Source organism: Myotis myotis, unplaced genomic scaffold, assembly GCF_014108235.1.
Source record: "Myotis myotis isolate mMyoMyo1 unplaced genomic scaffold, mMyoMyo1.p scaffold_m19_p_14, whole genome shotgun sequence".
Classification (NCBI taxonomy): Eukaryota; Metazoa; Chordata; class Mammalia; order Chiroptera; family Vespertilionidae; genus Myotis; species Myotis myotis.
In genome coordinates this window covers 360,447-374,931 of record NW_023416318.1, presented here as the reverse complement: position 1 = coordinate 374,931, position 14,485 = coordinate 360,447, and the positions used below count along the sequence as shown (strand labels likewise).

The 14,485-nt window shown below is 42.2% G+C and overlaps 1 protein-coding gene across 2 annotated transcripts in view; it reads right to left on the bottom strand.

Moving 5' to 3' along the window:
- Positions 1–570, bottom strand: part of CHMP3 (charged multivesicular body protein 3) — a 43,592-nt gene extending 43,022 nt beyond the window's left edge. Inside the window, exon 1 of one of the 2 annotated variants that reach the window (XM_036333889.1) lies at positions 414–570. In XM_036333889.1, coding sequence (XP_036189782.1) covers positions 414–458 — 45 coding nt within the window. In that variant the 5' untranslated portion in view covers positions 459–570. The remainder of the gene's footprint in view (positions 1–413) is intronic. The other variant, XM_036333890.1, reaches the window with a different exon arrangement.
- Positions 571–14,485: the final 13,915 nt, after the last annotated feature.

The following is a 14,485-nucleotide window of genomic DNA, read 5'->3' as shown; positions in this document are numbered from 1 at the left end:
TCGGCAGTGTCGGGATCTTCGCGCGAGAGGTCCGAGGGCTGGTTGCCGGCGGAAGTAGGAGGGCGGGGCCTGCGCCCGGGAAAGGGTCCGGGCGGGACTGAACCAACGAGCGCCGGGAAGGGGTTTCAGAGTCAGGGCTACGTGGCTGCGTCCGCGCCCTGTGCCGAGGCTGAGCGACACTCACTCCCCCCCTCGGCGCCCTGGAGTTGTGAGTGCTGAGTAGCGGGCTCTCTTAGGCCACAGCCGTCTCCTTAGAGACGCTTCCTCCCGCCCCTCAGTCGAGTGGGAAGCCCCGGAAATGGCGGCCCAGCGGTACCTGGCCAGTCGGGGTGGAAGAGTGTCCAGTCGCTGTACCAGCTCCACTGCGCCCCACGCAAATCCACCCCTTCCTTTGCCGCCACCGTAGCCCTTACCAGCTCTTTGGGCGGCTTCTCCTGGGTTTTTCCAAACAGCCCCATGGTTAATGAACTCGTCTTGCCCCTTCCGGCTTTTCGTTCCCTGCGCCCAGGCAGGTCACGAGCAGCCGCCTGGGCGGGGCCGTGAGAGGGAAGGAGACCGACGCCCGGAGAAGGGAGCGGCCGCAGTTAGGACAATGCGCATGCGCAACACGGTCAGGCGGCGCTTTGTCCAGAAGATTGACGCGATTGCGCAATTCTGGGCGGGGCTTTCTTAAGGGAGGCGGCGAAGGTGTTTTTCCGTGCGTTGTAGAAGAGAGTCATCTGAAAGGTAGGAATTTATTGACCACACCTGGGGATTACAGCTGCTCCCGGTAGTTCACCTGCGCCTGGATGTTGTTGTGCCAGAAATCTGGATCTCCGCCCAGAGCAGGTACAATGACCACCACTTTCCAAACAGCTTCACCTTGTGTCCCGTAGGCAACTCACTGGCAGCGACTGTTGTCACCACCATCACCTGGTCCCTAAAACCTGGGCATCATCTTCTCTTTCCCCTTCTTACCAGTTCCCAGCGATTGTAAGCTTTTCAACACACTGAACTCCAGCCTTTTGCTTTCCATCCCAAGTATCCCAGCTTTTACTCAGGCCGTAGGCATTTCAAACGTGGATGATGTGTGTGCGTGTGTGTGTGTGTGTGTGTGTGTGTGTGTGTGTGTGTTCCTATACTCCAAGTGGACTGTGACCTTTATCAGATTCTCAGAAGAATCCGAGACTAAAAAGGTCTAGACCCCTTCTAGTTGGCCAGTCTCTGGTTGAACTACACGGGTAAGCTGATGGTTAGTCATTACCTCACGTCATGATGGTGAAGAGACCACTCATTTAGTGCGGCAACCCCATACCGTCTCATGGGAATATAATACGGTACAACCACTTTGAAAGCACTTTGGAACTTCTTAAAATACTAAACATAAACCAATCTTAGGTCATTCCACTGCTAGCTATTTACCCAAGAGGAGAAAAATTATATGGCCTTACAAAGACCTGTACACAGTGTTCATAGCTTCTTTATTTGTAATAGACAAGAACTAAAAATAATTCAAATGTCCATCAACAGGTGAATAGATAAAACCAATTATGATAGATTCATACAATGGAATACAACTCAGCAGTAAAAAGACTAAGCTTTTGATACATGCATCAACATGGATGAACCTCAAAATAATTATGTTGAGTGAAAGAAGCCTGAAAAAAAGTCTATATGTGATTTCATTTATATAGTATTCCAGAAAATGGAAACTATAGTGACAGAAAGTAAATCAGTGGTTGCTAGGAGATGGGTTGGCTTGGAAAAGGAGGAGGAATTGCAAAGAGACAAAAGGAAGCTTTTACGGATGTTATAAATTATCTTAATTGTGGTGTTGGTTTCACAGATGTCAAAACAGATGTCACAGATTTTATGATGTCAAAACAAACTGTACACTTAATACATCCAGTTTATGTCAATCATACTCAATGAAGTTCTTTCAAAATAGCAGTATATATTTATTGTAAAAAGTAAACCCCCCATTTATACTTCCTCACAGGTAAAGGTCTCAAAGGATTCACACCAACTAGTTAGTATCTATACATATAAAAGCCTAATATGCTAATTGTCCCTCCAACCGTTCGACCAGTCGCTATGACACACACTAACCACCAGGGGGCAGACGCTCCGACCAGTAGATTAGCTTGCTGCTAGGGTCCAGCTGGTCGGGACTGGGGGAGATGGGCTGGACACACCCTGGAGCCCTCCCGTGGTCCCTCCCCGGCCCTGATCATGCAGTGGTGGGGCTCCTTGCCTGGCCTCCGCCCTCTTGCAATCTGGGACTCCTTGGGGGGATTTTGGAGAGCTGGTTTTGGCCCAATCCCCACAGGCCAGGCCGAAGGACCCCACTGGTGCATGAATCCATGCATCCGGCCTTCAGTATTACATATTACTAGAGGCTAGTATTATATATTACTAGAGGCCTGGTACACAAAATTTGTGCACTTGCGGAGAGGGTCCCCCAGCCTGGCCTGTGCCCTGTCACAGTGCGCGAGCCCTGGTGATCGATCACACCAAAGAAGTAGGCCCTACCTACCCATCCGGGGCTCCTCAATGGATTGCCCCAAAGAGGTAGGCTGGAGGCAGGACCCCGCGGAGAGGGGAGGAGGTGGGACTCCCAGGCACGCAGCTGTCAAGCCCAGCCCCACCCACCTGCACACGCCTGCTGTGCGCCCAGCTGTCTTGTGATGGTGTGAGGACATCACGGTGTGATGACCATTTAGGCTTTTATTTGTAAGGATGATGTCCTAGCTGGTTTGACTCAGTGGATAGAGTTTTGGCCTGAGGACTGAAGGGTCCTGGGTTTGGTTCCTGTCAAAGGCACATGCCCAGATTGCAGGGATTCCCAATAGGTGGCTGGCTGCAGGGGACAGCAAATCAATGATTCTCTCTCACTGATGTTTCTATATCTCTCTCCTTCTCCCTTCCTCTCTGAAATCAATAAAAATATAAGAAGGAACTCTTACCTTTAAAAAAATATTATATATTATGATTATAAATAGTTGGTGTGAATCCTTTGAAACCTTTTTCTTTGGAGACTATATTTTTACTTAATTGGATTATTATACATATTGTTCTGCAATCTCCTTTTTTTTTTTTTTTTTTGGTGCCCTTGACCAGAATCGAACCTGGGACCCTTCAGTCCGCAGGCCGACGCTCTATCCACTGAGCAAAACTGGTTAGGGCTGCAATCTCCTTTTTAAGAAATGTTTTTACATGGATTTTCATTGTTGTTAATGTCTATAGCTAAAGGAATCCATAGCAGGAATGTAGTAAAATGTAATAATTTCTCTACTGGATGATGTTAAGTGGTTTCTATTTTTTTCCTATTAAACTATAAGTATAGACATAGTTTTGAACTACCAACAGAGTATAAGAGCACCCTCTTACCTAAATCCTTGCTAACAATGATTATTAAAAATATTATTTTTAATTTTCATTTCTAAATGAGCATCTTTTTGTATATTTCTTGGCTATTTTAATTTCTTCTATGAATTGTCTCTTTGTAGCCTTTGTTCATTTTCCATACAATTATCTCTCTTCCTGCTACCTTCCCCACCTTCCTTCCTTTCTCCCTTTGTACCTTCTCTCTCTTGAGGGTTCTGTTTTTTTGAGAATGAACTATAAGTCAGCAATTTTTCAGGTAGGAGAACAGTGGACTTCCAATTAGTCAATGGTATTTATTGAATGTCTACTATGTGTCAGACTAGGAAAACTGCAGTGAACAAAAAAGAAACTCATACAATCCAGTGAGAAAAACAGTGGTGATAAATAAAAATGATGGTAATAAACAAAACTGAGTAAATTACTACAAATGTGCAAAACTCTAAATATTAAGAAGAAGAAGAACATGGAGATCGGTGAATCTTTCCTGAGCAGGTGATGTGTAAGCTGGGACCTGAAAGATGAAGTAGCAGAGAGATGAACAGTATCCAGTGCAAAGGAAAGAGCGTGTGCCCAAAGAGCCTTCCCAGCCTCCGGGTGAGGATTGTGGGCCCCAGGCATTTCAGTTCCTAAAGGTGACTTGTTCTGAAGTTGACCATCGAGGGCAGAGGCCACAGGGTGGAGGAAGGTTTAATTTGGCGTGTGGCATCTCAATGAAATACAGAGCCCTCCAAACACATCAATGCAGTTGCTCCTCAGCAGCTAGAAGGGCACTGTACATCTCCCACACATTTTCTGGCCCCACCCTCAGAGGAAAGTATACCCTCTGTTCATGCCCGACATTGTGTTGGTATTGGACAAAGCTTAAGCTGTGGGCAATGCTTTCTTCCTATATGGACCTCATGAAGCATGCACCAGATCCTCCCACCTGCTAAGACTCACATCTGAGGGGGTGGGAAGAACTAAGTGAGCAGGCATGCTAGCTCTTTGCTCCTGCCAAGCACAGCAAGTGTTTAACAGGATCACAATTCCCTGCCATATGTCACATAGATGTTTATTCACACACATTTTTAAAGGCCGTATGTGCATTCTCTTCCTGATCCATGAAAAATATTATAAATGCATGCATATCCTTGACTTGAGAAGTCCTGCAATGCCTGATGCTTTAAATCTTTCCCTGATTTTAACATGAAAAATAGGACTGTGTTTCTTCCATCCCCCAGGTTGTCCTTGCTTATTTGAGTTAAATTTCCAATTTTAGGGAGCTTCCTGGCTCACAACTATTCCCCACTTATCAGGTAGGTTATTAAATGAAATGCTTTGGGCAAGGAAATCACAACCCATTTCCTGACAGGAATTTTGGCCTATTAAGACCAAGGTATACTTTATTTCCTGAAATTCCTTATTTTATTTATTTATTTATTTTTATTGATTTCAGAGAGGAAGGGAGAGGGACAGAGAGATAGAAACACCAATGATGAGAGAGAATCTTTGATTGGCTGCCTCCTGCCCGCCCCCTACTGGGGATCAAGCCCACAATCCCGGCATGTGCCCTGACTGGGACGCGAACTATGACCTCCTGGTTCTTCGGTTGACGCTCAACCACTGAGCCACACGGGCTGGGCAGTACACTTTATTTTTTATAACAGATTCTTAAAATGTTAGATATAAAGTAACCTTTGGAAAGTTGAATTCCTTCCCATAACTTATAATTTTGGAGTGCATTTATCTTCACTTCTGACTAACCTGCAGATCCCACAGGCTCCTAACCACAGTTATGACTTGCGATAAGGCAAAAAAAAAGAAAGACCTTCAGTTATCTCCCACCCATTTCCAACCTTCCTCCACCAACCTTACAGTGATACTATATTAGTTTCCTAGAGTGTGGTAATAACGTACGACAGACCAGGTGTTTTAAAACAACGTAAGTTTATCCTCTTATAATTCTGGAGGCTATTAGTCCAAAATAAGGTGTCAGCAGGCAGTGCTCCCTCTTAGACTCTGGGTAGAATCCTTCCCTGCCTTTGCCTGGCTGCTGGTGGTGGCCATCAACCATTGGCATTCCTCAGCTTGCAGAGGCATCACTCCCTTCTCTGCCTCTATCATCATAGGGTGTTTGTATGACTCAGCTTGGGCTGCCATAGCAAAATACCATAGACTGGGTGGCTAAACAATGGGAATTTAACTCCTCACAGTTTTGGAGGCTGGATATCTGAGATCAGAGTGCCAGCATGGTCAGGCTGTGGTGAGAGCTCTCTTCCTGGCTTGGCCATCTCACTGTGTCCTCACATGGTATCTCTTCCTCTTTTGAGGACACTAATCCCATCATGAGGGTCCCACCCTATGACCTCATCTAAACCTAATTACTATCTCCCAAGGGCCTTATCGCCAAAGACCGTTACATTGGGGTCTAGGGCCTTCAAATAGGAATATTGGGAGGACAAGTCAGTCAATAGCAATGTTCTCCCCCCGTGTGTCTCTCTTCCTCTTCTTATAAGCACACCAGTCATAATGAGGGCACCATAATAAGCACACCACCCTAAATCCAGTATGACCTCATCTTATGTCATTACCTCTGCAATTACCCTATATCCAGATAAGGTCACTTCCTGAGATACTGGGTATGGACTTCATGTTTTCTGAAGGGGTATAAATTCAACCTGTTACAACCCTCATACATGTACATGGGTCCCCCATTTTAGAGAAGGTGATAGAGGGTAGAGGGGAACTGGTTGGCTGAATCCTTGGAAAGTAAACTAATCTCTGTCCTCCATGAGTGGCCCCAAAGTGGAGACAGTTTCCACTTGGGAGGGTTAAGTAGATACCTGAAGCCTGACTCTAGCTTAGAAGACATACCTTCCCTGAGAAATCACAGAAAGCACTGCAGCCACCCACAGTGCTATTTAGAGCACGATTTCTACCACTTAGACTCCTCTCATGGGGGAATTTACACACCTTCCTTTGTTTTCCCAGAGCACAGCAGAGACAAAGCCTGAATTTTTTAAAAAATCCAATTGGAATATTTAAGCAATACTTTACTAAAGTCTCCAAACACCACCAGAACTAGAGGATTAGCATGTGATTTACACATTCAATATTATGGTAGACTGGATAGTCTCTTTTAAAATATATTCTATTGAATTCAGAGAGAGAAAGGAAAAGGGAGAGAGAGAGAGAGAGAGAGAGAGAGAGAGAGAGAGAGAGAGAGAGAGAGAAGAAGAAGAAGAAGAAGAAGAAGAAGAAGAAGAAGAAGAAGAAGAAGAAGAAGAAGAAGAGAAGAGAGACATCAATGATGAAAGAAAATCATTGATTGGCTGCTTCCTGTATGCCCCTCACTGGGGATTGAGCCTGCAAAACTGGGCATATGCTCTGACTGGGAATTGAACTGTGACCTCCTGGTTCATAGATAAACGCTCGACCTCTGAGCCACCCAAGCCGGGCTACAATAATATTCAAAGTAGCTTATTCATAACAGCAAAAACTAGAAACAAATGTCCATCAGTAACCAAAGGAATAAATACATTGTGGAATATTCAAACAATGATATACTACACAGTAATACAAAAAATAAACTATAGGTACATGCATCATCATGGCTGAACCTCAGTGGGGAGATCACTGTGCTTTGCTTGGACTTGAGCTCTCTGCAACACAATCGGAAATTGCACTATGCATGCAGAGAGCTGGGTAATCATAGGCTTGCCAGGTTAATTTCCCTTCTTTCAGGGATCAGCCTTGTACTGCCTGTTGTCCATTGCCTGAAAACAATGTCCTCATATATATTTGTTTAGTTTTACAGTTATTTATGAGAAGAGAGTGGGTCTAGTATCAGTTACCCCACCATGGCGAGAAGTAGAAGTCCTCAATCATTTTTAGGAAGTCATATGAACTGCAGTTAGGAAAACTGGATGTAGGAGTTGAGAGAGTAGAGACGAGTAGGTAACTGCAGGAATCTTGACTCATGCTGGGACTGTTGATGCAGGATATTTAGGTGGATGGATGGTTAGTAAAGTTTGGATATCATATGATTGAGATGCTATAATAGTTAAAGAATAACGTGCTATAACAGAGAGACCCCAAAAATGCAATAATTTAAATAAAATAAAAGTTTATTTATTTAGAATAGTATAGTGATCTCCATAGTCAGGCTTTCGGTTCCATGAGATCATGCAGGGACCTAAGCTGGTGAAGTAGCTTTGTGTATTGGTCACACCTAACTTTCTTCTTTTTAAAAAAAAATATATTTTATTGATTTTTTTTACAGAGAGAAAGGGAGAGGGAAAGAGAGTTAGAAATATTGATGAGAGAAACATTGATCAGCTGCCTCCTATACACCTCCTACTGGGGATATGCCCGAAACCAAGGTACTTGCCCTTGACCAGAACCGAACTGGGGACCCGTCAGTCCGCAGGCCAACACTCTATCCACTAAGCCAAACCAGCCAGGGCGGTCACACCTAACTTTTAAGGTTGCTTCAGTTATCACCATATCTTGCAGGTTGGAAGTAGAGAAGAGAGAGTAGTAATACATATAACCCATGTTTTAAGTCAAGATCTGGAAGTGGCATGCATCACTTTTGCTTACATTGCATTGGCAAGAATTGCATTGTTCACATCTCACTATAATGTGAGCTGAGAAATATAGATGATAGCTGGGTATTTGTTCAGCTAAAATTGTATTATTAATGGAAGAATAAATTGGTGGTGGGATTTGGGAGGGTGACAATCAGCAAGCCTGCCAGGGAAGCTTTTGGGTCATCCAGGTGAAATGCCTAGCAGATAGCTTTATATAGGGATCTGGTATTGAATAGTGTGTAATGGTCTGGAGATGTGGACTCAGAAGCCATCAGCATGGACAAGAGTACTGATAAAATCACTCACATGGCCCTAACCAATTTGGCTCAGTGGTTAGAGTGTAAGCCTTTGGACAGAAGGTTCACAGGTTTGATCCCCAGTCCTCCGTCAGGGCGCATGTGGAAGGCAACTAATTGATGTGTGTCTCTCTCCCCCTCTCTTCCACTCTCTCTCTCTAAAAAAAAAAAAAAAAATCAATGGAAAAAAATATTCTCTGGTGAGGATTAATCACCCACATGAATTGAGCACTAAAACAGAATTCTGGTGGAACAATAACTCTGAAGAAGCAAGGTATGAAGAAGATTCCAGAAAGGAGATTATGAAGGAAGGATAAGAGAAGTGGCAGGGAAAGGCAGGGAAAACCAGGTAGAACAATACTAGAGAAGCCTAGGTATTTCAAGAAGGAGTAAGTAGTCAACAGAATCACCACATGCAGAGAGCTCAGGTAATATAAGTACAAAAGTACATTCATTAAATTCAATTATTAACTCAATTGGATTTAATACAATCTATCTATCTATCTATATAAAAGCCTCATATGCTAATTGTCCCTCCGACTGTTCGACCAGTTGCTATGACACACACTGACTACCAGGAGGCAGACGCTCCAACCAGTAGGTTAGCTTGCTGCTGGAGTCCAGCCAATCAGGACTGGAGGAGATGGGCCAGACACGCCTTGGAGCCCTCCCGCGGTCCCTCCCCGGCCCCGATTGTGCACCAGTGGGGTTCACCGGCTCTCTAATAAATATATAAAGAATAAACAAAGGAATATTGAATGAGGTAATAAAGGCCTGAGGGATTGCCAATGGAAGCAAAACAACAGATAAGGGTGATGAAAGAGGGTGATTTTTAGTGGGGCCACAACTGAAACATGATTGGCCATGAGTTGATAATTATTCAAGTTGGGTACCTGGGGATTCATTATATTAATGTCTCTACTTTTGTATATGATTGAAATTTCCCAAGGAAGAAATAATTTTTAAAAAATAATTTCCATCCCTCCCCCCAATCCCCCCAAAAGCCACTGACTGGGAGAAAATATTTGCAATACATATATTGGACAAAGGACTTAGTATCTAGAATATATAAAGAACTCCTATAATTCAATAGGAAAAAGACAGCAACCCAGTAGAAAAATGGAAAAAATATTTGAACAAGCACTTAAAAAAAGTGGTAATAATTCAAATGGCCAACGAACATATGATAAAAGTCTCAGCCTCATTAGTCATTGGAGAAATGCAAATTAAAACTACAAAGAGATATCTTGCATTCATCAGAATTGTTAACATGAAAAAAAACAAATCATAGCATCAATCTTAGTAAGACTGTGGAGCAAGTAGGACTCATAACACTGTTGAAGAGGGTGTAAGTTGGTGCAACCACTTTAGAAAACTGTCCACATTTACCAAAACTGAACTTAGGCATACTCAATAACCCAGAAATTCCACCCTCAATAAAAATGTGAACATATGTGAACCAAAGTCATATATAAGAACTAGAGGCCCAGTGCATGAAATGCAAGCACGGGTAGAGTCCCTAGCAGCTGCTGGCTGCCGGCCAGGGCCTCCCTTCCCCTGACTGCCTGCCACCACTGCTAGTCAGGGCCTCCTTTCCCCCGGCTGCTGGCCAGAACCTCCCTTTGCACCCACCTTGGCCTGGTGCTGCCCGCTCACCTGCTCCACTATCCCACCATGGTCCTGCTTTTGTCGGGGCCCATTGGGGCCGGCAGTGCCTCCACTGCCGCCTGCTGCCAGCGCCATGTCGCCGACGCCCACCATGTTCTGCGCCGTCCCCTGGTGGTCAGCGCATGTCTAACTCCCGGTTGGTCGAAATTCCACCCGTAGAGACAATTTGCATATTAGCCTTTCATTATATAGGATAGTCATAGCATCATTATTTGTAATTGTCAAAAGCTGGAAAATTGTGGTATACTCATACAATGTAAAAGTAATGAAAATGAACAGACTACCCACAATAGTGATGAACCTCACAAACACAATTTTAAATAAAACTTTATACAAAATACTACATGTTATATGATTCTAAGAGAATGGTTTAAAAATAGGCAAAACTAATCTATGATTTTAGAAGTTATCAGAGAGGTTACATTTGGAGAGGATGGTGGAAGTAGTGACTATAAAGGAATCATGGGAGATTTCTGGGATGTGGCAATTCTGTTTCCTTATCTGGGTGATGTGTTGACTTTGTGATAAATTAATAATATGCATATTTAAGGTTTATATAGTTTTATGGATATATGTTGCCCTTGTAAAAATGTCAACTAAAGGGAAAAAAAGAATGTATTTTCCCTAAATGGCTGAAAGTGATTAAAAGACTAGATGGTGAAGGTACTACTTATTTGCTCCATCTTTTTCTTGCACTGTTCCTCTCCTTTTTAATTGATTAGTACCTGTTATGAGGTATCAAAATCCTATCCCACTTCCCACCTTTGGGTTGCCCTATAGGAATAAGATATTTCAGGAAACACTAGTATGCATTCAGACTATGGAATAATTCTCAGATAAATAAGCAACGTAGTTAACACCACATTCTCCTTGGCTAAAAACTCCAAGCTGTTTAAACAAACTCCAGGTCTCTGATTACCAGATTCTAAATAAAACACATATATTTCCCCCTAAATGAGTCAGTTAATTTCTCCTTAGAGTTAAAGGAATATAACTGAATGAGTTATTGAAGTTGTTTTTAGCCCTTAGAAAACTTTGAAAACGTAAAGGGTTGTTTCTTCAGTTTCTGTATAACCCTGCCTGGTGCACATTATGCTGTAAACTCTCTTTTGTTTGGGTCGTATTACCTCTCATCCTTTTCATAGCCATGAAGTCTGCCTTCACTCAGTAACGGCAGAGAATATGCTTGGCTGAGGCAGAAGAAAACTGCTCTCATGTCTTCTGTTCCCTGCTGTGGAGATGGATATACAGGATAATAGAATGAGTTTGGAGCTGAACTCCTTAGGATGTAAATGTAATACCTTACCGTTCACAGGTTTCTCTCTGAATAAAAATCCTGGTTAAATATGTATCAGTGTGATGAGTAAATGTAAATATTTATTTATATTTCAAATTAAGCTTTTTCAACAGGTAAACTTCTGATTCATTCTCTTTCCCAAAGGTGGTGACAGGGAGTGTCCAACTAAGTGTCCAATTCTTGGCTTTTAGCACCTGCTGTTGCTACATTGCCAGTTAACTGCACGCTTTTCTGTGGGTCCTGGCAGGTGGACTGTTTATAGACTTTTGCTAATGTAGCATGCTTTTTGTTAGGTGGTGAGTGTGCCAATTGAGTCATTACAGGGACATCAACAATCTAAATTAAGATAGAAGATTGGAGAACGCAGCCTTTGCTTCCAACACTTAGATTCTAGGTATTTTAATCAGAAAAACTGTAAGAACTACATTCTTTTTTCTCTCTCATCAAACAAAATGAGGTGTTTTAAAGCAAAGTAAAGCAATACACATCAAAACTAGTCCACCACGTTCTATACTAACAAATCATTTGAACTCTGCTGTTTTAAAAGCCCAAGATATTGCTGTGTTTGGCCTTTTAAGAGGTGTCTCCTATACCAGCCTCTGGCAAGAATGCCAAGAGTCAGCTTGAGGTATTTTGTTCCAGAAACCTGTTGTTTTAGCAACTTGGCCCAGGAATTAAGTAAACTGAAACAGAGAACATTTAAACAATAAAAACAGAAGCAGCCCTGGAAATACCAGAATTCTCATTTCGCTTTTGCTGTGTCTGACATGCTGCTTTATCTTTGTGACAGGACTTAAGAAAGCGCCAAATAAGTTACCCCCGTGGAAACATGTCAGCAGATTCTGCTTTATCAACAAATAGACAGTGGCCTCAAAGTGCATGAACCAAATGGAAAGAGCAAGGGATTTTACTAACAGTTGTGACACTGACTGTGTGACACTGTGTATGAAAGTTATTTTTCTAATGTACAACCGATGGCATGGTTTATGGCAAAACAAGTAAGACTATTAGGCATTAACCTTTTATAAGGGAGACAAGGAACAAGGTTTCTGTGCCTCTGAATGGGTTTTCCAAGAAACAGAAACTTTTCACATTGTTAAAGTGTTCTAAAGTTAACAATTTTGAATATCATAAAATGAATTTTCTGACTTCTTTTGCAGATAGTACTAGTAAAATGTTTTTGTGTGTGATGACACAGAGTTATGCTTGGCAAGTCAGTGATATCCTCTCAGGAAATTATTTGCCATTGCACTCCCTGGCCACACACTCCTGTTTTTTGTTTTGGTCTTTTTCCCCCTCCTTAATACTTTTATCCCTTACCATCAAACTATTGTAACAACACCTTCTTTGCCTGGCCTGCCTTTAGCAGGATCCACCCCTACTCCAGAGTCTCTTTACATGGAGCTTCTATTCTGTAGACTAGGAAGCTAGGTCACCAAGTCATTCAAATTCTATGTACAGTAAGAATACACTTTCTCTAAGTAAGCATCTGCATGGCTCTTCATTCATTCAATAGATGTGTATAAAAAATATTAGATGTCATCAATTAATAAATGGGGAAAGAAGACTTAGTATCTCTATATATAAACAGACTATTATTCAACCGTGAGAAAGAAGGAAATCTTGCCATTTGTGACAACATGCATGGGCCTTGAGGGCATTACGCTAAGTAAAATAAGTCAGACAGAAAGACAAAACTGTATGATATCACTTCTATGTGGAATCAAAAGGCAAAAAAGGGAAATGGTCAAAGTGTACCAACTTCCAGTTAGAAGGTGAATAAATTTGGGGGATGTCATGCACAGCATTGTGATTGTAGTTAACCATATTGCATTATATACTTGAAAGTTGCTAATAGAGTAGATCTTAAATGTTCTTGGCACAGGAAAAGAAATGGTAATTATGTGATGTGATGGAGGAGTTAGCTAATGCTACAGTGGTAACCATATTGCAATATATAAATGTATCAAATCAACACATTGTGCACCTTCAACTGACATGATGCTATATTTCAAGTATATCTCAATAAAGCTTGAAAAAAACAAAAATAAACAACAAATAAAAAAAAGAAAACACTAGAACTTTTACATCTTTTTGGGTGCCTTTCTATTTTTAAGCTTACTTTTGTTAATTAAGTCGTGTATGCTATAAATTCAGTTAGGTATCTTCTATGTCAATACTAAGAGTATATTTTAAAAGACTGTAAGTAAGACTATTCAAGCTCCTATGATCCCATCATGCACATAAACTAAAAGGAATTGACAATAACAAGTATGCAATTTAGCACCAACATAAAAAGCAACATAATTTTTACAACAGGCATTTCCCTATAGCTGTCTTTTCCACAAACACAATTCTAAGCAAAAATATGGTAGAAAGAGCCCTGAGCAAGATAGCATGTTATACAAAGAGGCTCCCATCAGCTGTGATTTGCTGATACGATCTTCTAAAACAATATTTGAATACATTTAGGCAGAGCATACACATTGTTGCTCCCACGCTCCTTACTCAAACTCTATTTCCCTGGGCCCTGAAGACATTCAAACTTGAAAGCTGTGTCCTAGTCACATCTTTAACTATATTAGTTGTCCTGAGTTCTTGTAAACGGACAATCAATGGGTTCGTGCTGCCTGTCACTACTTGAGCCAATTAAGCAGAGGCAGGGTTGAATCATACATGAGCGGTTATTCCAATACTGCGGGCAATATGGGAGAGCAGCAGGGTATCCACAAAAATCGGCTTTGCCCTCTACCACAAGCCAGCTGCTTGTATTGGGTAGAAGGGAAAGATTACATGGGGAAACAGGCAAAAAGGGTATGCCAAAAGGGCAGTTTACAGGTAATGAGGCTGGAGATTTGTAATGGCCTGCGGGTATGCAAAGGCTGGGGGTCTTCAAAGGGCCAGCTATGGTTTCTGGCTATGGTTTCTGCAACAAGGTTGTTAATCTTTCCATGATAATAGCTCCCTGTTGGGGAGGATGGGCTGCGTTTCCAGATGAGCTCCCAGCCAGGTTAGAATGTGCCTTCTTTAATCAGAATAAAACAATCACAGTTAACAGAGCATGATGAATATCTCTTACAATTCTAGCTGGTTCCCAATAAGTGGGATCTCCTTCTGTTGCACCTGTTGCACAGTGATATTAGGAAGTAAAATGATCTATATATGAAACAATAAAAACTTTTGGTGAGAAGATAGTATTAAAAAAAGTTAAGGAGCCCTGGCCAGTTTGGCTCAGGGGATGGAGCGTCGGCCTGCGGACTGAGGGGCCCCAGGTTCGATTCCGGTCA